This window comes from Cynocephalus volans, chromosome 6, assembly GCF_027409185.1.
Source record: "Cynocephalus volans isolate mCynVol1 chromosome 6, mCynVol1.pri, whole genome shotgun sequence".
NCBI lineage: Eukaryota > Metazoa > Chordata > Mammalia > Dermoptera > Cynocephalidae > Cynocephalus > Cynocephalus volans.
The window spans coordinates 141343598-141363429 of record NC_084465.1 but is presented as its reverse complement, the minus strand read 5'-3'; the positions used below and the strand labels follow the sequence as shown (position 1 = coordinate 141363429).

General features: G+C 35.2%; 1 protein-coding gene across 3 annotated transcripts in view; it reads right to left on the bottom strand.

The window, feature by feature from the left end:
• Positions 1–705: 705 nt before the first annotated feature.
• The window catches only part of SPAG6 (sperm associated antigen 6), a 67713-nt gene continuing 48586 nt past the window's right edge, over positions 706–19832 (bottom strand). For 2 of the 3 annotated variants that reach the window (XM_063100727.1, XM_063100728.1), the window contains 3 exons: positions 10197–10313; positions 5657–5802; positions 706–775 (listed from right to left, as the gene is read on the bottom strand). In XM_063100727.1, the coding sequence (XP_062956797.1) occupies positions 706–775; positions 5657–5802; positions 10197–10313 (333 nt within the window). Of the gene's footprint in view, positions 776–4613; positions 4636–5656; positions 5803–10196; positions 10314–19832 lie in introns of those variants that run through there. The other variant, XM_063100729.1, reaches the window with a different exon arrangement.

The following is a 19832-nucleotide window of genomic DNA, read 5'->3' as shown; positions in this document are numbered from 1 at the left end:
ACCTCAATGAGAATGGAAAGCATGTTTGCAGGAGTATAACACTTAATACTGACTTCTACACTCTCCAGCCCCATGAAAGATAAGGAACACTTCAGGAAGGGTGAAAAGAAGAGAGCTCTGAAAACTTGTAATAAAGAGAGCCTTCCTAAATTCTTAGGAAAACCTGACAATTTACTCATAGATTCTGTGTGTTAAGGTAATGCATTTAGGTAAACAGCATCAGAGTCTTTCAAGTGGCCTGTATTCCTGTCATCAGTTTCCTCTTCCAACAATTTCCTTTCTATATCCCACTGTGTAATTTGCAAGGCCAGTTTTCCTTGCCTATGCCTATGAGGAATTGGCCAAAATAACTACAGATTTTTGAACACCATCTCTTATCTATATCTAGTTGGATGAGTGTGTATGTGGGGGAGTGGTAAGAGTGTGTGTGGTTTTTAACAACAATAACCAATGCCTAAAAACCCTTTAATGTTTTTTAAAATCTATCTTTAGAGCAAATCATATGCATGCAAATGACCGTAAACAGTTCCTCATATTCATGCTACTAGTTTTTAAAGTATTATATAAATTCAGAAAATACTATCTTAAGGTATTTCACATTGAATAAATCTAGAATGTACTTAATTCAAATACTTAGAAAGAGCATTAACAAGTGTTGCTCCTAAAATCTCTGCTGCGAATTCGAGTATAAAAATATAATTTTACTTAGTTAGTAAGTGGTTGATAGCTGTCCACCCTCTGCAGAAGTGTATCTGAAAATCCAGGGGAATAATACCTGAAAAAGAAAATTTGCTATTAGATACTTGTGAAAAGGTTCAGAACAGTGGGCACAAAAGATTCAATATGAAGAGTATATCTGAAATAATTTTGTGAGTGAAACCTCAACTACACCCTGAATAATTATGCTCCAGTAATGCTTTGTGCGTGTGGTGGGAGATGATGAAGGGATATAACATCAACTCATAATAACACTGTGCTAGAGAAGCAGCAAAACATTTAAAGGATATAAATGTAATGGCAAAGGGGATGTTTTCCAAGCAAGAGACTTCAATCCAATGACAGTATTTTATTACAAAGACTTCACTTTTATCATATCAAGTGCCTGATGTTGCTTGAAGGATCATAGCTAAAAGATTTTTTTCATAAGTTAAACTACGCAGCCTATCATTACTAATCAACTTCTGCATTCTGTTTGCCTCAGACATCACTTTCAGTGTCTGTTAAAACAGATCTGATCACTCATAAAAGCAAAAATTTCTGGGAGTATAATTCACACTGAAGAACTATTTAATAAGTGGTTTATAAATACTCATATCATATAAAACTAGAAAATTAATCGTTTTCATTGGTTCTTAGGCATCTATAGTACTATAAATTTATTTTTATAAATTGAACATTTTATAAAAGATTTAGTATAAAAGTATTAAATATATTGATTGATACATTGCAGAGTACTTGATATGCCATGGAAATATTTTACATGCACATAAAAGTATGTCAAATAAAATTTGGCAGGCATTCTAAAATATAATAAATGATTAAAAAATATAAGGAAGTGTAATTTTAAAATTTCCAAAACACTCAAAATAATTAAGCTTCTGAAGGCATTTTCTCCAGATAAAAACCTAATGTTAGGGACTTGCTTTGTCCTTTGTTAGTTATCTTTATCTATGCTTGACTTAAAAACTCATAATTTATATTACATTAATTTCTTCCACGAATTATTTAGTTAAAGTGTGCAAAACAGAGGTGTATCTTCTCAGTGGTGCACTTATAGGCAGTCATGTTTAAACAGATACATACATAAAAAGCTACTTTAGGGAATGTTTCTGTTCCAAAGGCCTCCTATCTTTGAAAAAATTGTCCTTCAACATTGGATTTCTTCAAAGTATTTTTACACTGAGGAATTCACAACTGTTTCTCTGGTTTAGTCACAAATTTTAGAGTAGGTCTCACCTTCATAGGCCTTATAAATGTGTCAGATACCAGATAGGTACTTTTTATATAAATGTAAGAGGTAGATTAAAAAAAAAAAATCTTTAAAAATTGTGTTAATATGGTAACCTCTAGCCACAAATGCCTACTGAGCACTAGAAATGTGGCTAGTATGTCTGAGGAACTAATTTTTATATTTAATTTAATTAAAACTTAAAAACTGACCTAGATTCAATTACTGGAAAATTTTAGGTGTGTTTGGAACAACTTGAGTCTGCTTTTTAACTGTAAATTTTATATAATGTAAAAACAGGTCAAATATTTCCGATAAAATTTGGCATCTGAATTACTGATGTGCTGGAAGTGATAAAATACCCACCAGATTTCAAAACTTAGTGTAAAAATTATAAAATAAACTAATTAATAGTATTGATTGTAAGTTGAAATTATAATATTTGGATATATTGGGTTAACCAAATATATCATTAAAATTTATTTACCCTGTTTCATTTTACTTTTTTAAGTGTGGCTACCAGAAAATTTGAAATTACATATGTGGCTCACATATTATTTGATGGACAGTGTTGCTTTAAAATAAAGGTCCCCAATAAATAAATTAGGATCTACCAATAATTCTTGAGGCTTGAACTGGCTGATTTCCAAGCTAATTGCCGTAACTTTCTTCTCAAAGACCTCCAAGACTTAGTCTCCAGGATTCCCACAGGGAAGAAAATTTGCTCAGCACTTAAACCCCCCTCACCTCCATCAGCACTATACACGTAGCACTATCTAACTTCTCATGAGTTCATACAGACCACGGTGTATTTCAGTATATAGACCCATAAATAAATATATCAAGTTGTCCATTAACTTTCAGAAAGCCCCATTTCAACTAGTCTATCTAATGCTAAGGAATTCAAAAGTAGCTTCTTATCAGGAAGAAGTCTTGAACCCTACATTAGCAACTAAAGGCAGTTTAAATCTAACCAGAATAATCTTTATGTATGTCTGTTATATTTGTAAAAAATAAAACAAAAATTTGCCCGATATGCACTTATCATCAAACCAAATAGTGAAAAATAGTAAGTGGCCAAATGCTGCTACATAGTTTCTCCAATATTATTACGATACTAAATTTCATCCACCTAAAATGCCATTTAATCTCAATAGAACGAAAAATGAGAATGGGGTGCTGGAAGAGGACAATAACAGACATTTACTGAATTGAATCACTCCTATGTGTAAGCCCGTTGGCTGAGCATTTAATTCTAACTCTATGAAATAGGTAATTATCTCTATCCACACTATACAGATGTGGAAACTGTGGCTAAAAGGGTTAAATATTGTCTCCAAGATCACACCCTAAGTAGCTGGAACTGAGGTAGGGACCTAGGTCTGTTTGACACCTAAGCCTGAACTTTTTAGTCATACTCCTTCTGAATGAACCAAAATGAACCTCCAAAAAAGAATGGAAAATTCCCTCCCTCTGGCTGTCAACCACTGCTATCCCAACTTACCTGTGTGCAGCCTTTAAGAATGTAAGTGAAGTAACCTTATACTAGACCCATGTAGGATACTGTTATGATACCACAATGTGCTGAATGGCAGAATGTGTGCATGGCCCCCCTCCCAAATTAGATGTTTCCCAAAAGCCACTTCCCCTCCCCAGCTTATGCAGAGATCCAGAGGACAAAGGAGTTCAAAAAACACCTTATGGCTGTGGAGTGGGCCTGGCCTAGAAATTAGGTCTTCTAATGTCTAGTCTGGACCCCTTCCCTCTTATCCCACCTACCTTTATTAGAAAATTTTAAAGATTACTAAAATTGGAAGGCACTATGAAATATTTAGGCTAATAACAGATGAGAGAATACATCAGTTGATAATCTATCTTATAAAGAATAATTAGTTCTAAAATAGTTTTCACCAAGTGATTAAGACTTACATAATTACAAAAATAAAACGATTTTGAGATTATATTTGTCTATTTTCATAGAAAGACAATGTTTCAAAGTTTCTATAAAACACCATTTTATAGAATCCAATAGTTTAAAAAATATCAGAAATTTGAAAATGTTAACCAAAATTCTTCATGACAATTTTTTAAATAATAATTTTTTAATGAAATATCAGCCCACCAAGGCAAGAAGTTAAAAATTTACAATGGTATTTTGACAAAGCACTAGATTAAATTCTAATGTGATAGAGTTTTCAATTTCCCCTGGTGCTCAGTTAAAATATGCCTAAAAAGTATAGAAAAAAAACTTCTGTTCAATAAAGTGTCTTACCATTGGTTGATTCTAATAGGTCATTCCATTTTGGGGGCCCTTTAGTTTGCTTTTTTTCCCCTTCATTTCTCTATAATTTTATTTATATTAGAAAATTGCATTGAAAGTTTTTAAAACATATCAAATAGCATTCTTCCTAAAGGGATATATATTCCATATATAAAAATCAATTATATTTTCATTTCTTGATAAAAGATTGCATATTTACTTCATTTAGTGGTCTCACACATATTTTATGTTATACAAATTTTTTGGTATATGTTTGCATATTATATGCCTAGTTATACATGTTATACTACTACAATTTATTATATACATTAATATTTTCGAAGCTGACCAATTGAAACTCTTTTGGTCAAGGAGTTCTCATAAACCTCCCAGAAGTGCACAAACTTACAACTCTGGAAAGAATTTATTGGCTGAATATATGTGAATAGAAAACAAATTTTAATTTTAAAATTATTATTGTGCTTTTAAAATCAATGTTACCATACGTATGAAAACAATTGATATTAAATAGAAAGAATGAACAGATATTTTATAACATATAAACATATAACATGAAAGTTTTAAACACTGAAATTTATATTTTCTAATATTAATTGGAGAAAATAAGAATTGAGTATAGGTTTAGAAAAATATAGATAAATATGCCTTTTATTCCACACACTGTGTGGGCATTTTTCAAGATCAGTTGTTTAAATCATTCTATCTTTTCTTGGTAATTTTGCTTTTATTTATTTTGGGTTTAGTGGTATAGTTCTCCTATAGGTTTACAAGGAATATGGCTTAGGTTTAATGCTCTGCAAATCAGCTTTATTTTTTAAAATATTAATCTTGAAAATAGCTTCCTGCTACATTACTCTAAGGTACCTGCATATTATAAACAACATTATTTATGTAAATTTTTTTGCATTTAGATAGTAACTTTTTTTGGTTACTCAACATCTCTTTTCTACTTTTAATACAAGGGTACTTCAAAAAGTTCATGAAAAATAGAATTAAAAGATAATATGGATCTTTCCATGAACTTTTTGAAGTACCCTCAGACTCCCATTAATGTAAATGAGCTTAAGGTAGAAAAGTGATGTCCAGGAAACTATGAAAATTGGAATGTAAAAGCCCTTCTAAACCAGGTATTCACAATTTAAAAACTGTTAGTTTATTTTGAACTCTGGATACTCTTTAGTAAAGCATATGTTAAATTAGTACAGAAATGTCTTAAATGACATTCCAGTTTGATTTAGAAATGTTTGTGTCAATCAGAACATTATTTAATTGGGGGAGAGGAAGAAATGAAGAGAGAAGTAAGGGTAAACGTTGGCTTCATGCAGTATTTCAAAGTCCACATTTTGACACAGTGGATATAAAATCTAGATTTGAAAACAGAAAATCTACATTATAATATTGAACTTCTCAAAATCTATATTCCGCACCTTACTATTTCCTCTGGATAACAATTGTTAATATTGTTGATGTATTCTTGAAGGAGAGAACCAGGTTCTGCTTTTATCTCTTGAACCTTTTTAAGTCCCCCACTTGTTACAAAAAGTCGTCGAGCTTTGCTATCATGTGGAAGCACCTTGAAAAGTAAAGCACATAAAAATGTCAGCTTTTCTTTACCAGATAGATTATTATTATTGAAAAGCAATAATGTATCTCAGAAAATGTAAAAGAAAATTTATGCCCAATATACGTATAACATAAAGAGCCAAAATTTGCTGATGATTGGACGTGAAATGCATTCTTTTTACAAGTGTATTAACTTTTTATGTTGTGGAGATGGAATAAAGGCAATGAACATGAGCAAAGGCAATGGAGATCTACTCATAAATGTAAAAGGTAAAGCTACACCCACTCAAGGTCTCTCCACCACCTGCAAAATTAAAGGAAAGCTCCCTAACAAGGCACAAAGGGTCCCAGAGCTCCTAAATACCTCTCCAGCCTCCTTACCTCCCAATCTCCATCCTAAATTTTGTTTAAATAACATCAAGGTATGCGCACTGTGCCACTTCTTGCCTTTGCCCATGCTATTTCCTTTTCCTAGAATGCCTTTCCACACTCCATGAACCTCTCCCCTTTTGCTTGGTTAACTCTTATACATCTTTCAAGACTCAGCTCAAACGTTACCTCCTTTAAAAAACCTTCTCTGGGACACTCCCATCCCCTTATCCCAGGATGTGTTGAGTACTTTTCCCTTCTCACAGCATTCTGTTAAACCACTATCAGCGTGCTTACCACATAATATTTTAAGTATCTGTTTGTATGTCTGTCACACATAAATGTCATTGAAAGCAGAAACTATACATTCATTCATTTATTCGTTCCCCTCATGCCTGATGCCTAACAGATGCTGAACAAGTGTTTAAAAAATGAATGAATATACTAAGGGATAGGCAGAGGATGGAGGTAGAGGAGATGTTAAACACAGAGAAGAAGAATCAGGAAGGTAAGGAAGCAACAAATCCAAGGCATTATAACTGACTATTCAGATGAATTTGCCACCTCCATTCAATTTTTAAAGAACTTTTAAATTCACCTTAACCACTTGCGTGTTTAATTCCTTAAAAAGAACTTTTTAGTTGTTTTTGTTTTTTTTGAAGTGTTTAATATGTGCCTGGACAACAGCACATCAAAAAGATTATACACTATGATTAAGTGGGATTTATCCCAGGGATGCAAGGAGGATTCAACACACGCAAATCAATAAATATGATACACCACATCAACAAAAGCAAAGACAAAAACCATATGATCATCTCAATAGACACAGAAAAAGCATTTGACAATATTCAATATCCCTTCATGATAAAGACTCTCAACAAATTAGGTATAGAAGGAAAGTATCTCAATGCAATAAAAGCCATACATGGCAAACCCACCACCAACACCATCCTGAATGGGGAAAAGGTGAAAGCTTTTCCTTTAAGAACAGTAATAAGACAAGGATGCCCACTCTCACCATTCCAATTCAACATAGTATTGGAACTACTAGCCAGAACAATCAGGCAAGAGAAAGAAATACAGGGCATCAGACTGGAAAAGACAAATTGTCCCTGCCCACAGATGATCCTATCTACAGGGAAAAAAAAAACTGTACTAGAAAACACTAAGAGCTGATAAACGAACTCAGTAAAGTCGCAGGATACAAAATCAATACACAAAAGTCAGTAGCATTTTTATACACCAGCAATGAATTAACAGAAAAAGAAATCAAGAAAGCAAGCCCATTTACAATAGGTACCAAAAAAATAAAATACCTAGGAATAAATTTAATCGAGGGGGTAAAAGATTCCTACAATGAGAACTGCAAAACACTGTTGAAAGAAATTAAAGAGGACACCAAAAGATGGAAAGACATCCCATGTTTATGGGTTAGAAGAATTAATGTTGTGAAAATGTCCATACTACCCAAAGTGACCTACAGGTTCAATGCAATCCCCATCAAAATACCAATGCCATTCTTCACAGAAACAGAAAAAACAATCCTAACATACATATGGAACAACAAAAGACCCCAAATAGCCAAAGCAATACTAAGCAAATAAGTAAATAAATAAAGCCAGAGGCATTACAATACCTGACTTCAAATTATACTACAAAGGTATAGTAAACAAAGCAGCATGGTACTGGCATAAAAACAGACACTCAGACCAATGGAACAGTATAGAGAACCCGGAAATCAACCTACGTACTTACAGCTAACTGATCTTCAACAAAAGGCACCAAGAACATACATTGGGAAAAGGACAGTCTCTTTAGCAAATTGTGCCAGGAAAACTAGATATGCATGTGTAGAAGAATGAAACTAGACCCATACATCTTGCCATATACCAAAATCAACTCAAAATGGATTAAAGGCATAAATATAAGACTTGAAACTGTAAAACACCTAGAAGAAAACATAGGGAAAACAATTCAAGATGTAGCACTGAACAAAGACACTATGAATAAGAACTCAAAAGCACAGGCAACAAAAGGAAAAATAAACAAATGGGATTATATCAAACTAAAAAGCTTCTGCACCGCAAAGGAAACAGTCAACAGAGTGAAAAGACAAACTACAGAATGGAAGAAAATATTTGCAAATTATAAATCCAGCGAGGGATTAATATCCAGAATTTACAAGGAATTCAAATAACCTAACAATCCAATTAAAAAATGGGCAAGGGAGCCAAATAGACATTTCTCTAAAGAGCACATACAAAGGACCAACGAGTATATGAAAAAATGCTCAACATCACTAATCATCAGGGAAATGCAACTCAAAACCACACTGAGGTATCATCTCACCCCAGTCAGACTTGCTATTATCAAAAACAGAATAACAAATCCTGGCATGGACGCAGAGAAGGGGGAACCCTTATACACCGTTGGTGGGACTGTAAATTAGTCCAGCCCTTATGGAAAACAGCCTGGAGACTTCTCTGACAACCACAGATAGAACTGCCATACAATCCAGCAATCTCACTACTGGGTATATACCCAAAGGAATCGAAATCATCATGTCAAAGGGATACCTGCACTCCCATGTTTACTGCAGCTCTATTTACAATAGCCAAGAGTTGGGAACTGACCTAAATGTCCATCGACGGATGACTGGATAAGGAAAATGTGGTTTATATACACAGTGGAATACTACTACACCACAAAAAAGAATGAAATTCTGCCATTTGCAGCGGCATGGATAAGCTTGGAGAAAATTTCTTAAGTGAAACAAGTGAGGCACAGAAAAAGAACTACCACATGTCCTTGCTCATAAGTGGGAGGAAAGAAAGAGAGAAAGAAAAAGAAAAAGGAAGGAAGGAAGGAAGGGAAGACAGAAAACAAAGGAATAATTACACTAATACATTGAACTTTCAGAAGGAGAGAACAAAACTGTGGTTAGTAGAGGTGGGAAAGGGGAAGCGGGAGGGTGGTTAGTGAGAAATAAGTTAATGAGCACAAGGAATGATTACATTTTGCAGTGATCAACATGTTAATTATCCTGATTTGATCATCACACATTGTACACAGGTATTGATATTCAATTCTGTAATGCACCAATATGTATAATCAATTATATTTCAATAAAAAAATATGTGCCTGGGATTGAGCTAAATTTATCATTTAATCTTTACAATGACCCTATTATTATTCCCATTTTACAGGTAACCAAACTAAGGTTTAGAGAAGTCAAGATACTGCTAAAGAATTAGAGCTGGTAAGTGGGAAATCCAGGCACTTTAACTTGAGTCTAAACTCATAGCTGCCATGGTATACCACTTGCACAGATCTCATTTTCAAATATCCTGAGCACAATTTCACCAGTTGTTGATAGCTTAGGGTCAACATCCTGACCATCAATGACTGTGGTAAATGCAGTCATTCTCTTTCATCCTTTGCTATTAGTAGTCAGCTCTGCTGGCTAATGCCCACTTCTAGCAGCTTGACCTTTCAACCGTACTACCATTTACTATCATTTAATCTGCAATGATATAAGAAATATGACAGCTACATTTGTTTAAATTGTTCATAAAATAAGTCAATATGCTCTGAATGACTGTGTGAGAGCATCTCCAGTAAAGGGCATGGACTTTGTAAAAAATATTCCAGTAGCTCAGAGACCTTTTTCCTTTTCTTTATAAGATCTTTGCAGTGTTCCCAGGTGAGTGAGACACTGGGACAATTACTAAAAGTTACTTATCAATATAAATTATCTGTATTATGAGGTTTTCATGTGTTGATATACTATTTACTTCCTGAGAACACTGAAATAGTACAGAGGCTGTGAAAAAATGTGAGGAAGGAGGAAGTGTTTTATTTAGATGTGGATTTTATTAGCCCATATTACCTTCCCTGTCAATACATATCAGTGAAAGTTAAGCAGTAAAACTCTGACGCCATCTTATAGAAAACATCGTATCAGAAAAAAACAAGTTAACAAATCATTTTAATTTTCTTCCCTGCCTTACAGGCTAAGAGGGCATTTCTTACCTTACTGAACTGTCCGACCACATGCTTCAGAATATTAGGAGGCGCTTCGTACAGAAATGGTTCAAGGGCTGGTAGGTAGGTACATTTTTGTAGAATATTCTTTAAGGCTTTTTTACTCTATTGAAATACAAAGCAAAATGCATACAAAAGTGAGTAATCGATAAAAGCTTGACAACAATTCATGTCTCACGTTCCTGGAATTTGAAAATAAAATCAATTTTCCGGTCTAACCTGCAGTTTTTTCATTTTTAAAAATACTTGTCCGAAAAACTTCTATCTTTGATTGGTTTTATTATTGAGTACCCTGCCAGCTGGCTTCGTGTTAAAACTTAAAATGTACAGCGTATTATCGAGCTCTTAAAATGCCTATGAGGAAATTAAAATTATAAATCATAAGGTTATAGACTGTAAATTAATATGTATTATATTTTATTAGTGTAAAAATTTGTATATATGAAACCATGAGGTAACTAATATATCCTATTTCTTCCAATGAGCAAATACAAGACAATAATGTAGTTTATTGTAGAATGTCATTATCAGGTATTTTATATGCTCCAGAAGAATTTCATGGCTTATACATATGCAGTCAGAAATGTCTATCATATGCATTATGCAATGAGCATTTGCAGACATGCTGCTACACCTCATGGGTAGAAATTTTCCCATTCACAGATAGAAGCAAAATAGATAGGATCTACTCAACTGTACAGAAAAGCTCCTCTCAACAATAGGGAGTGTATCAAGCAATTGAATAGATACCACACATATCCTTCCCACTCCCCCGCCCCCAGCACTCCCTCATACTTCAAAATGACACCCTGTGGTACTGTCTCCCTGCCACAAGTGTGACTACAGAAGGTCCCTGATGTGACTGTAGCACATCACTGCAGCCTGCTCTAAGGCCATGGCTGGTTATGATTCTGTTTCTTTCTCTTAAAGGCTGTCCCCTTCACTTTGGAAAACTTCACAGCAACTGGGTTTGTCAAGAGCTATTTGCCACTGGGGTTTCACATCTGCTTGTATGTGGTTTTGTGCTTCAGCCCATCCTTACAGCCTTTCCTCTGTTCACCTATTCTCTCTCTGAGGCCTTAGCCAACCTGGTCTTCTGGGATCATGATCTTGCTAGTGAATGCTTAGCAGTGGTCTTGAAATGTCAAGGAGCATTTTGACTTGGACATTATGAATTGTATAACTGGTAAATGGATTCAGCAAAAACTTTCATCACATTTGTGCTATCAGTAAAGGATCTCTTGAATTTAAGGTTTCCCAGAGACCCAGGCTAAGCAGTCTTGCATAACCTCTTATCTCTTGAAACATTTGTCCTCAAACTTTGTTTTATAAATTACATTAAATAAAACAAGGGACGAAAGAAATTCAGCCCGACTCTTTTCCACAAGCAGTATAACAAAAGTTGGAATTAAACTCTCCATTCCCAACATACCTGGTTATAACTTTGTGAACCATCTTAAAGATTGTGATAACCTTAGCAGGCCAACAAAATTTAACTTAACAAATGACTGGGTCTGCTAACTGTATAGCAGAGCTCACATCCACTGTAACACACAGACAATCTTACTTTAATCCTAACAGTTCCAAGTTGATGGGGTACTGTCAAGTTATTAAGCAAGAACTCTAGAAAGAACTCTAATAACACTAGAAATTCACTGAACTTTATATTATCCATCATCTGGAAAAAATATACTTAGTTTCTGACTATATTCTTCTAGATAGGAATGTATGTCATGATTACTAATCAGATGGTTAATTAAGATTTTGTTTACATGTCTCTTTCTTTCTCCTTCCTTCCTTCCTTCTTTCTTTCTTTCTTTCTTGGTGGCTGGCCAGTACAAGGATCTGAACCCTTAACCTTGGCCTTGACCTTGGTGTTATAACATACATGTCAGTTTCTGAGCTTAAGGTTTAACACCTTCATTGAGATATAATCTACATACCATAAATTTACTCATTTTAAGTACACAATTCGATGGTTTTTAGTAAATTTACAGAATTGTGCACCCATCTCCACAATCTAATTTTAGAACATTTTCATTATCCCCCCAAAGGAAACCTCATGCCCATTGTAGTCACTTCCTATTCCCTCCTTCTTACCCTCACCAGCTCTAGGCAACTGCAAAGCTACTTTATTCTCTATAACATTGACTTTTCTGAATAATTCATATAAATGAAATTACACAATATGTGAAATTTTGTGTCTGACTTCTTACACTAAGTATAATATTTGTAAGGTTCATCCGTGTTGCAGCATGTTTCAGTACTTGGTTCCTTTTCATTGTCAAATAGTATTCCATTACATGGGTTTACCACATTTGTTTTATCTATTCAACAGCTGATGGACATTTGGGCTGTTTCCACTTTTGAATAATTATGAATAATACTGCTAGGAAGATTCATACATAAGTTGTTGTGTGGACAAATGCTTTCATTTTTCTTGGGTAGATACCTAGTTGTTGGGTAATGATGGTAAACTGCGAAATTCTATTTAGATGTGACTGCAACATTTTACATTCCCCCCTAGAAATCAAAGAGGGTTCAAGGTTCTCCACATGGTGGTCAACACTTGTTACTGTCTGTCTTATTAACTATAGAATTCTTGTGTGTGTGAAGTAATATCTCATTATGTTTTTGATTTGCATTACCCTAGTGATTAATGATGTTGAACATCTTTTCATGTGCTAATTTGTCATCTGTATATCTTCTTTGGTGAAATTTTTTTGCCCATTGTTTAATTGGGTTATTTGTTTTCCTATTATTGAGTTGTAAGAGAGCTCTTTATATAGTTCAGATACAGGTGTTTTCTTGAGTATATGAAATATTTTCTCGAAGTTTATGTGGCTTTTCTTTTTGTTTTCTTAATGGTGTCTTTGAAGCATAAAAGCTTTTAATTTTAATGAAACTTAATTTATCAATTTTTTCTTTTATCACTTGTGCTTTAGGTGTCATATCTAAGAAATCATTGCCTAATCCAAGGTCACAAAGACTTACTCTTATGTTTTCTTCTAAGAATTTATAGTTTTAGTGCTCATATTTAGATCTGCGGTTCATTTTGAGTTCATTCTGATGAATGGTATAAGGATCTAAATTAATACTTTTGCATGAGAATATAACAATTATCCCAGTACCATTTGTTGAAAAAACTATCTTTCCACATTAAATTGTCTTGGTACCTTTGTGAAAAATCAATTGACCATAAAAGTGTTTATTTCAGATTCTCAGTTCAATTCCATTGATACATGTCTTTCTGTAAGCAAGTACCATAACATTTTGATTACTGTGGCTTTGTGGTATGTTTTGAAATTGGGCAGTGTAAGTCCTTCTTTTAAGATTATTTTGCTAGTCTAGGTCCTTTGCATTTCCACATTAATTTTAGGATCAGCTTTTCAGTTTCTGAAAAAAGAAAACAAAGCCAGCTGAAATTTTAATAGAGATTATGTTGAATACACAGTTTAGAATATTGCCATCTTAACATGTTGAATCTTCCAATCCATGAACATGGAATGTCTCTCCATTTATTCATATCTTCTTTCATTTTTTTTAGCAATGTTTTGTAGTCTTCGGTGTACAAGTCTTATACCTTCTTTTGTTAAATTTGTTCCTAAGTATTGTATCCTTTTTGATGCTACTGTGAGTGAAACTATTTTCTTAATTTCATATTTAAGTTGTTCATTACTAGTATATGGAAATACAATTGATTTTTGTATATTGGTTTTATATCTGTGACTTGGTTGAACTCAATTCTAGTATTTGTGTGTGTGTGAGTGTGTGTGTGCATTCCTTAGGATCTACATAAGATCATGTCTTATGTTGGATTTAAGATTTGTTAGCTTTTTAGCAACCAGCCCATGGCTCACTTGGGAGAGTACGGTGCTGATAACACCAAGGCCATGGGTTCGGATCACTATATAGGGATGGCCGGTTAGCTCACTTGGAAGAGTGTCGTGCTGCTAACACCAAGTCAAGGGTTAAGATCCCCTTACTGGTCATCTTTAAAAAAAAAAAAAAAAAAAAAACAGAAAAGATTTGTTAGCTTTTAGAGGATGTGCCTTACGTTTGTTTATTTATGGCTGTGAGCAAAATAAAATAATTCTTATAACTTCATACTGTGAATTGTATAGAAAATTTTATGAGGTCAACAAAACCTTTTATTTACTTAATTCAGTAAATCAAATAATATCTTATTTTGTACTAATGAATAACAGATTTTGAATTTTTCTAATTGTAACTACAGTTAGTATCTAGTGTTTATCCTTAGACACAAAGTATGATGATGTCAGAGGAGTCCTTTGGCTATCTCTTGAGGGCATACTTAGGGTTTGAGCCTGGTTTTCCTATGAACTGGCATAGCATCTACAGTTCTAAATTTATCATTTTTCTATAATTTCTAAAAACTGACTCTACCCACACTGATTAGGGCTATTATTGTAAAAAACATAGTAAGTGACAACATTATTTTTTACCTCTTAACAATACACTAAGAATAGCAATTAACAAAATAAAATTGTCAATACTATGCACTTGATTCCACTTTGTTTTTCTCACAAAGTAAAAATAATAACAAAAATATTACTCCTTGTTGCTTTCCTTAATGGAAACTGCTTAAAGTAAAAAATAATGTTTCTTTTCAGAAAGTTAATTTTGTTCTGAAAGCATTCTGGCCCAAAGAGTTATAGTTATTAAAATGAAGGGGGAACACAGGAGTAAATCTTCATGACCTTTGGTTAGGCAAAGTCTTCTTAGATATGACACCAAAATGAAGAGCAACAACAAGAATAAAAATAGATAAATTGAATTTCATTAAAATTTAAAACTTTTGTGCTGTAACAGTACCATTAAGAAAGTAATAAGATAACCCAGAGAATGGGAGAAGATACTTGCCAATCATGCTACATCTGATAAGAACTTGTATCCAGAATTTATAAAGAACTCTCAAAGCTCAATATAAAAAGATAAATAACCCAATTTTAAAATGGTAAAGGGTCTGAATAGACATTTTTCCAAAGAAGATACAATTGCCCAATAGGCATATGAAAAGATTTTAACATTGTTTGCCATTAGGCAAATGCAAATAAAACCACAATGAGAAACCAATTCACACTCACTAGGATGACTCTAATAAAAAATAAAGAAAACAACAAGAGTTGGCAAGGATGTAGAAAAATTGGAACTCTCATACACTGTTGGTAGGAATGTTAAATGGCTCAGCTATATTTTGAAAAGTTTGACAGTTTCTCAAAATATTAAACAGAGCTACCGATGACCTAACAATTACACCTCTACTTATATACCCAAAAGAAATAAAAACATACATCCACACAAAAATTTGTACAATAATGTTCATAGCAACATTATTCATAATAGTCAAAGAGTGGAAATAATCCAACGTCCATCAACCAGTGAATGGGTAAACAAAATGTGATATATTAATATAATGGAATATTATTTGGCAATAAAAAGGAACAAAATACTGATATATGCTACAACACGGAGGAACCTTGAAATTCAGACTAAGTAGGTAAAGCCAGGCACAAAAGGCCATATACATTGTATAATTCCATTTAAATAAAAAGTCCAGAAGAGGTGAATCTACAGAGACAGAAAGTATGTTAATGGTTGCCTGAGGCTAGGCAGAGGGGATGTGGAGTGACTGTTAATGGGTACAGCTTTTCTTTAGTGGGAATTTAAATGTTCTAAATTTAGATTGTAGTGATAGTTTCACAGTTCTGTAAATACACAAAAACACTGAATTGTACATCTTAAGTTGGTAAATTATATGGTATGTAAAATATATCACAATAAAACTGCTAAAACATGAAGGGGAACAACTATGACCACATGAACACAATAACTGAATCAAATAATTATCTTAGAAATAGTCATATCTAAATAGAATCAACTGATTCAAATACCAAACTAAGATGGAACATCTCAATATGCTACCTCTAAATCAAAACAAATGAAAATGCAATTGCCTGAATATTTTCAAAATATGTGTAGGTAAGCTTACCAGATAAAAGATATTTTTAAAATTTTTTATTAAGGTATTTGGAATAACATAGGAGCAGGCAAATAGTAACACTATATGAAAACATGAGAGAAATTCCAAGTGGCTGCTCATTGGTCCTCTTAGACGGAAACCAATTAGAGAATGCTTAACAAAAGTTGGCATGCCTTTGGGACAAAATGAACTTCAACATGGCCTTATAATTTGAAAGCTGCCACAAAGTAACAAATGAGAAATACCATTAGACAGTTCCTGGTGCTTTTGGATACACTTTTCCCTACTGAGGTAGTGTCAAATCAAGCAGACTTAAATGGACTTTCATTCTGATAGAAGCCAAGAGAACTTGGGGAAGAAAAAAGAATAATCAAGTTCCCACAATAAGAAAATATTCAGATGGACTTAAAGTCTTGGAAAGATTGCTGACAGGATAATTATTGATAAAGATCCCAATTTTTAATTTAATACAGTATATCCTGAAAGTCAATACTGTATCAAATATAAGCAGAAGGAACTTAATTTCTATTAGCTAACCTAATAAAACTATCTTTGTTAAACTAAAACACAATAAAAGTTTTCAAATTTATTTTACTCCAGTGATATTCATACAATGTAACATTATAATAATTCATTAAAAACCAATCTTATATAAACTTAGTAGTATATAAAATGTATAAGGGCTGGCCAGTTAGCTCAGTTGGTTAGAGCGTGGTCCCACACCAAGGTCAACGGTTCAGATCCTTGTACCAGCCAGCTGCCAAAAAAATATAAAGTGCTACCTAAGGGACTATTTGCAAGGGTTTCCAAAGCTATAATTACTATTGACTCCACTATTAATGATTCATGCTCTAGCTCATGGATTTTTTTACTTTATTTCCAAAACATAAAGGAAAATAAAAGTTGTTATATGCAGGAATCTGAAAAGATAGAGATTATTTTTTAAATACTAATAATTTATCTGTTTATAATCTCAAAATGAACATAGTTACTATTACAGCCTGGCACAGCTTATGCCTGCAGAGGAGGCCAAGAGCCATGGCTCATTAGAGATAAGAGGAAGAGGAATGAGAAGTGAGCAGGAGGGAAAAGGAAAGAAGAGAAAGCTCAGGAGGCAAGGGGTGTCTGGGGAGGAGGAGGAGAAAGACAATGATGATAATGGGCTAACGAAATATGAGGTCAAATGAGGACTACATATATAGATTAAAATCATATCTATGTAAATCAGCTGTACTTGGACAACTCAAAACTGGAAATGGAGTTGTGGTTTTCAGTTGTGGTTTTTCACCAAAAAGTCAAAGAATCAGAGACCTGTTAAACTAGAAAAGACTTTAGAGAGCACATTGTCAATCTTTCTCTACTCAGCATTGCTGAGGAATTCACTCAACATTGGAGACGTGAGGGAAGCACTGAATCTATTAAGACATTGCTTTGATCTAGAAAGTCTGATAAAAATTGAAAAAAATGTTAATCTTAGAAATCGACTTCCGTCAATGAATTTGTAGAGAAATAACATGTAAGTATAACCAAATAAACATAAATTCAGTTTATAAAGTTGATAAGTCAAATAAATGATTCGTTATAAATAACTTTCAGAGTCCTTCAACTATATAGTTCAAGTAAACTTCCTGCCTCATTATATGCCATCTAAAGTTATGTTTCAGTAAATGTTTCCCTATTTGTTAATTTACTATTTTAATTAAAATTTAATGTAATTTAAATTTGCTTTTGTTAATTTTATTTGAGTTATTGTCTTTTCTGTGAAATTCCCTCAATCCAAGACAATTCTACAAGCTTCTTTCAAAAAGTTACATGTTTTCTTAGCAGTAAGTATGCTAGGAAGCATTTTTTTCTTTCTTTGAAATTCTAAAATTATTAAACAACCCATCCTACCTTATGTTTATGTTTTGTGAATCATTTTAGTAGTGAGTAATTTTTTTCAGAAAACTTGCCTTTAAAAAAATGTATGATTTAGTCTAGAGCTCAGGGTAAGAGGAGAGACCTACGGAGTTCTTGAAGGCAGAGAAGCTACAATGAGAGAAAGGATGGACCACTGAAACCATTTCAAGCCCCGACCACTTCAGGGTTGGCCCTGGTGAGCACATGGAATAAGAGCTGGCGAAAAAAACACACCTGTGCCTTTTTTGTATGAAGTTGCTTGGAGGCTGCAGGGGAGAAGAGAGCCTCGGTGGCCCCCAGACCAGCAAGATCACAGACAGGGTTACCATGGACCCACATAGGAGCGAGTTGCCACAGACAATGGAAAAAAGGAGCCACTCAGAGGCCAGCGGGTCACTGCAAGGGAATGGCACATGGTCCATCCCATGGGAAATGTTTGGAGTGCAGGGGGTGGGGGAGACAGGCCCACTGGGGGGAACACTGTGGCATAGCATGGACAGCTGATCTGCCTTCCAGTCAGCACAGGCCCACTCAGTGTAGACTGGTCAGGAATATAGAACTGAGGGGATGCAGTTTGCTGAAAAGACTAAGGCCCACACCAGAGTTTCCACACAACCCAGATGTATCAGACCTCACAAGACTGGTAAGTGCTGAAAAGATCAAAAATTAAAAGCTGAGCAGCACAAAAAGCCTTCCCCAGAAAAAGCAGCAGCAAAGCAGCAATTTAGCACAACCACAGGGCTCAAGTGCTGGTCCCCATAGGAAGTTCCCTCATTTTAGAGGTAACCAAAAGATAACAGATTGTTCCATTGCAGAGTTTAAGTGGTGGGAATAGCGAATAATCCAACATAGAACTGGAAGAAAAACAAAAAGCCCACATCAGAGACAAAGTTCTGATATTAACCAGTAAAGGTCTAACACCACTAAAGAACACTTATAAAAGCTAGAAGGACTGGAAGCCTCCCAGGCTCTCACGCTGGGGTGGGGAGAGGAACAAGGGCCTCAGCCACCCTCCGCCAATGACCACATCCAGCCCAGCAACAGCCACCAGGCCACCTCTGGAAGCACCCTGGGGTTCCCAAGCCAGGGCAGTGGGAGGCTGAGGGCATCAGCTACACCCCCACCCCCAATGTCCACATCCAGCCCAGTGATGAACCACTGAGCCACACCAGAAATGCCCTAGGCTCCCGAGCTTGCAGGGGGGCCCGAGGGCCTCAGCCACACCACCCAATGTCCACATCCAGCCCAGCGACAACCCCTGAGCCACTTCTGGAAGCTCGCTGGGCTCCTGAGCTGGAGTGGGAGGGGGCCAAGGGACTAAGCCATGCCCCTCCAACATCTGCATTCAGCCCAGCAACAACCACAGAGCTACCACCAGAAGCACCCTAGGCTCCTGAGCTGGGGCAGTGGGGGACCAAGGACCACAGCCACGCCCCCAGACGTCTGCACCCAGCCCAGTGATGACCACCGAGCCACCACCAAAAGTGCCCTGGGCTCCCTGGGGGTGGGGAGGCCAAGGGCCTCAGCCATACCCCTCCAAAGTCTGCATTCAGCCGAGCCATGACTGAGCCACTGCCAGAAGCCCCCTGGGCTCCCCTGCCAGAATGAAGGGGGTGCCACGGGCCTTGACCATGCCTCCTCTCCTTCCACCCCAACCCCCTACCCTTTCCTCTCTCCCCCTCCCCCACAACCGTTCCACAACATCATCTTAGAATGTAAAA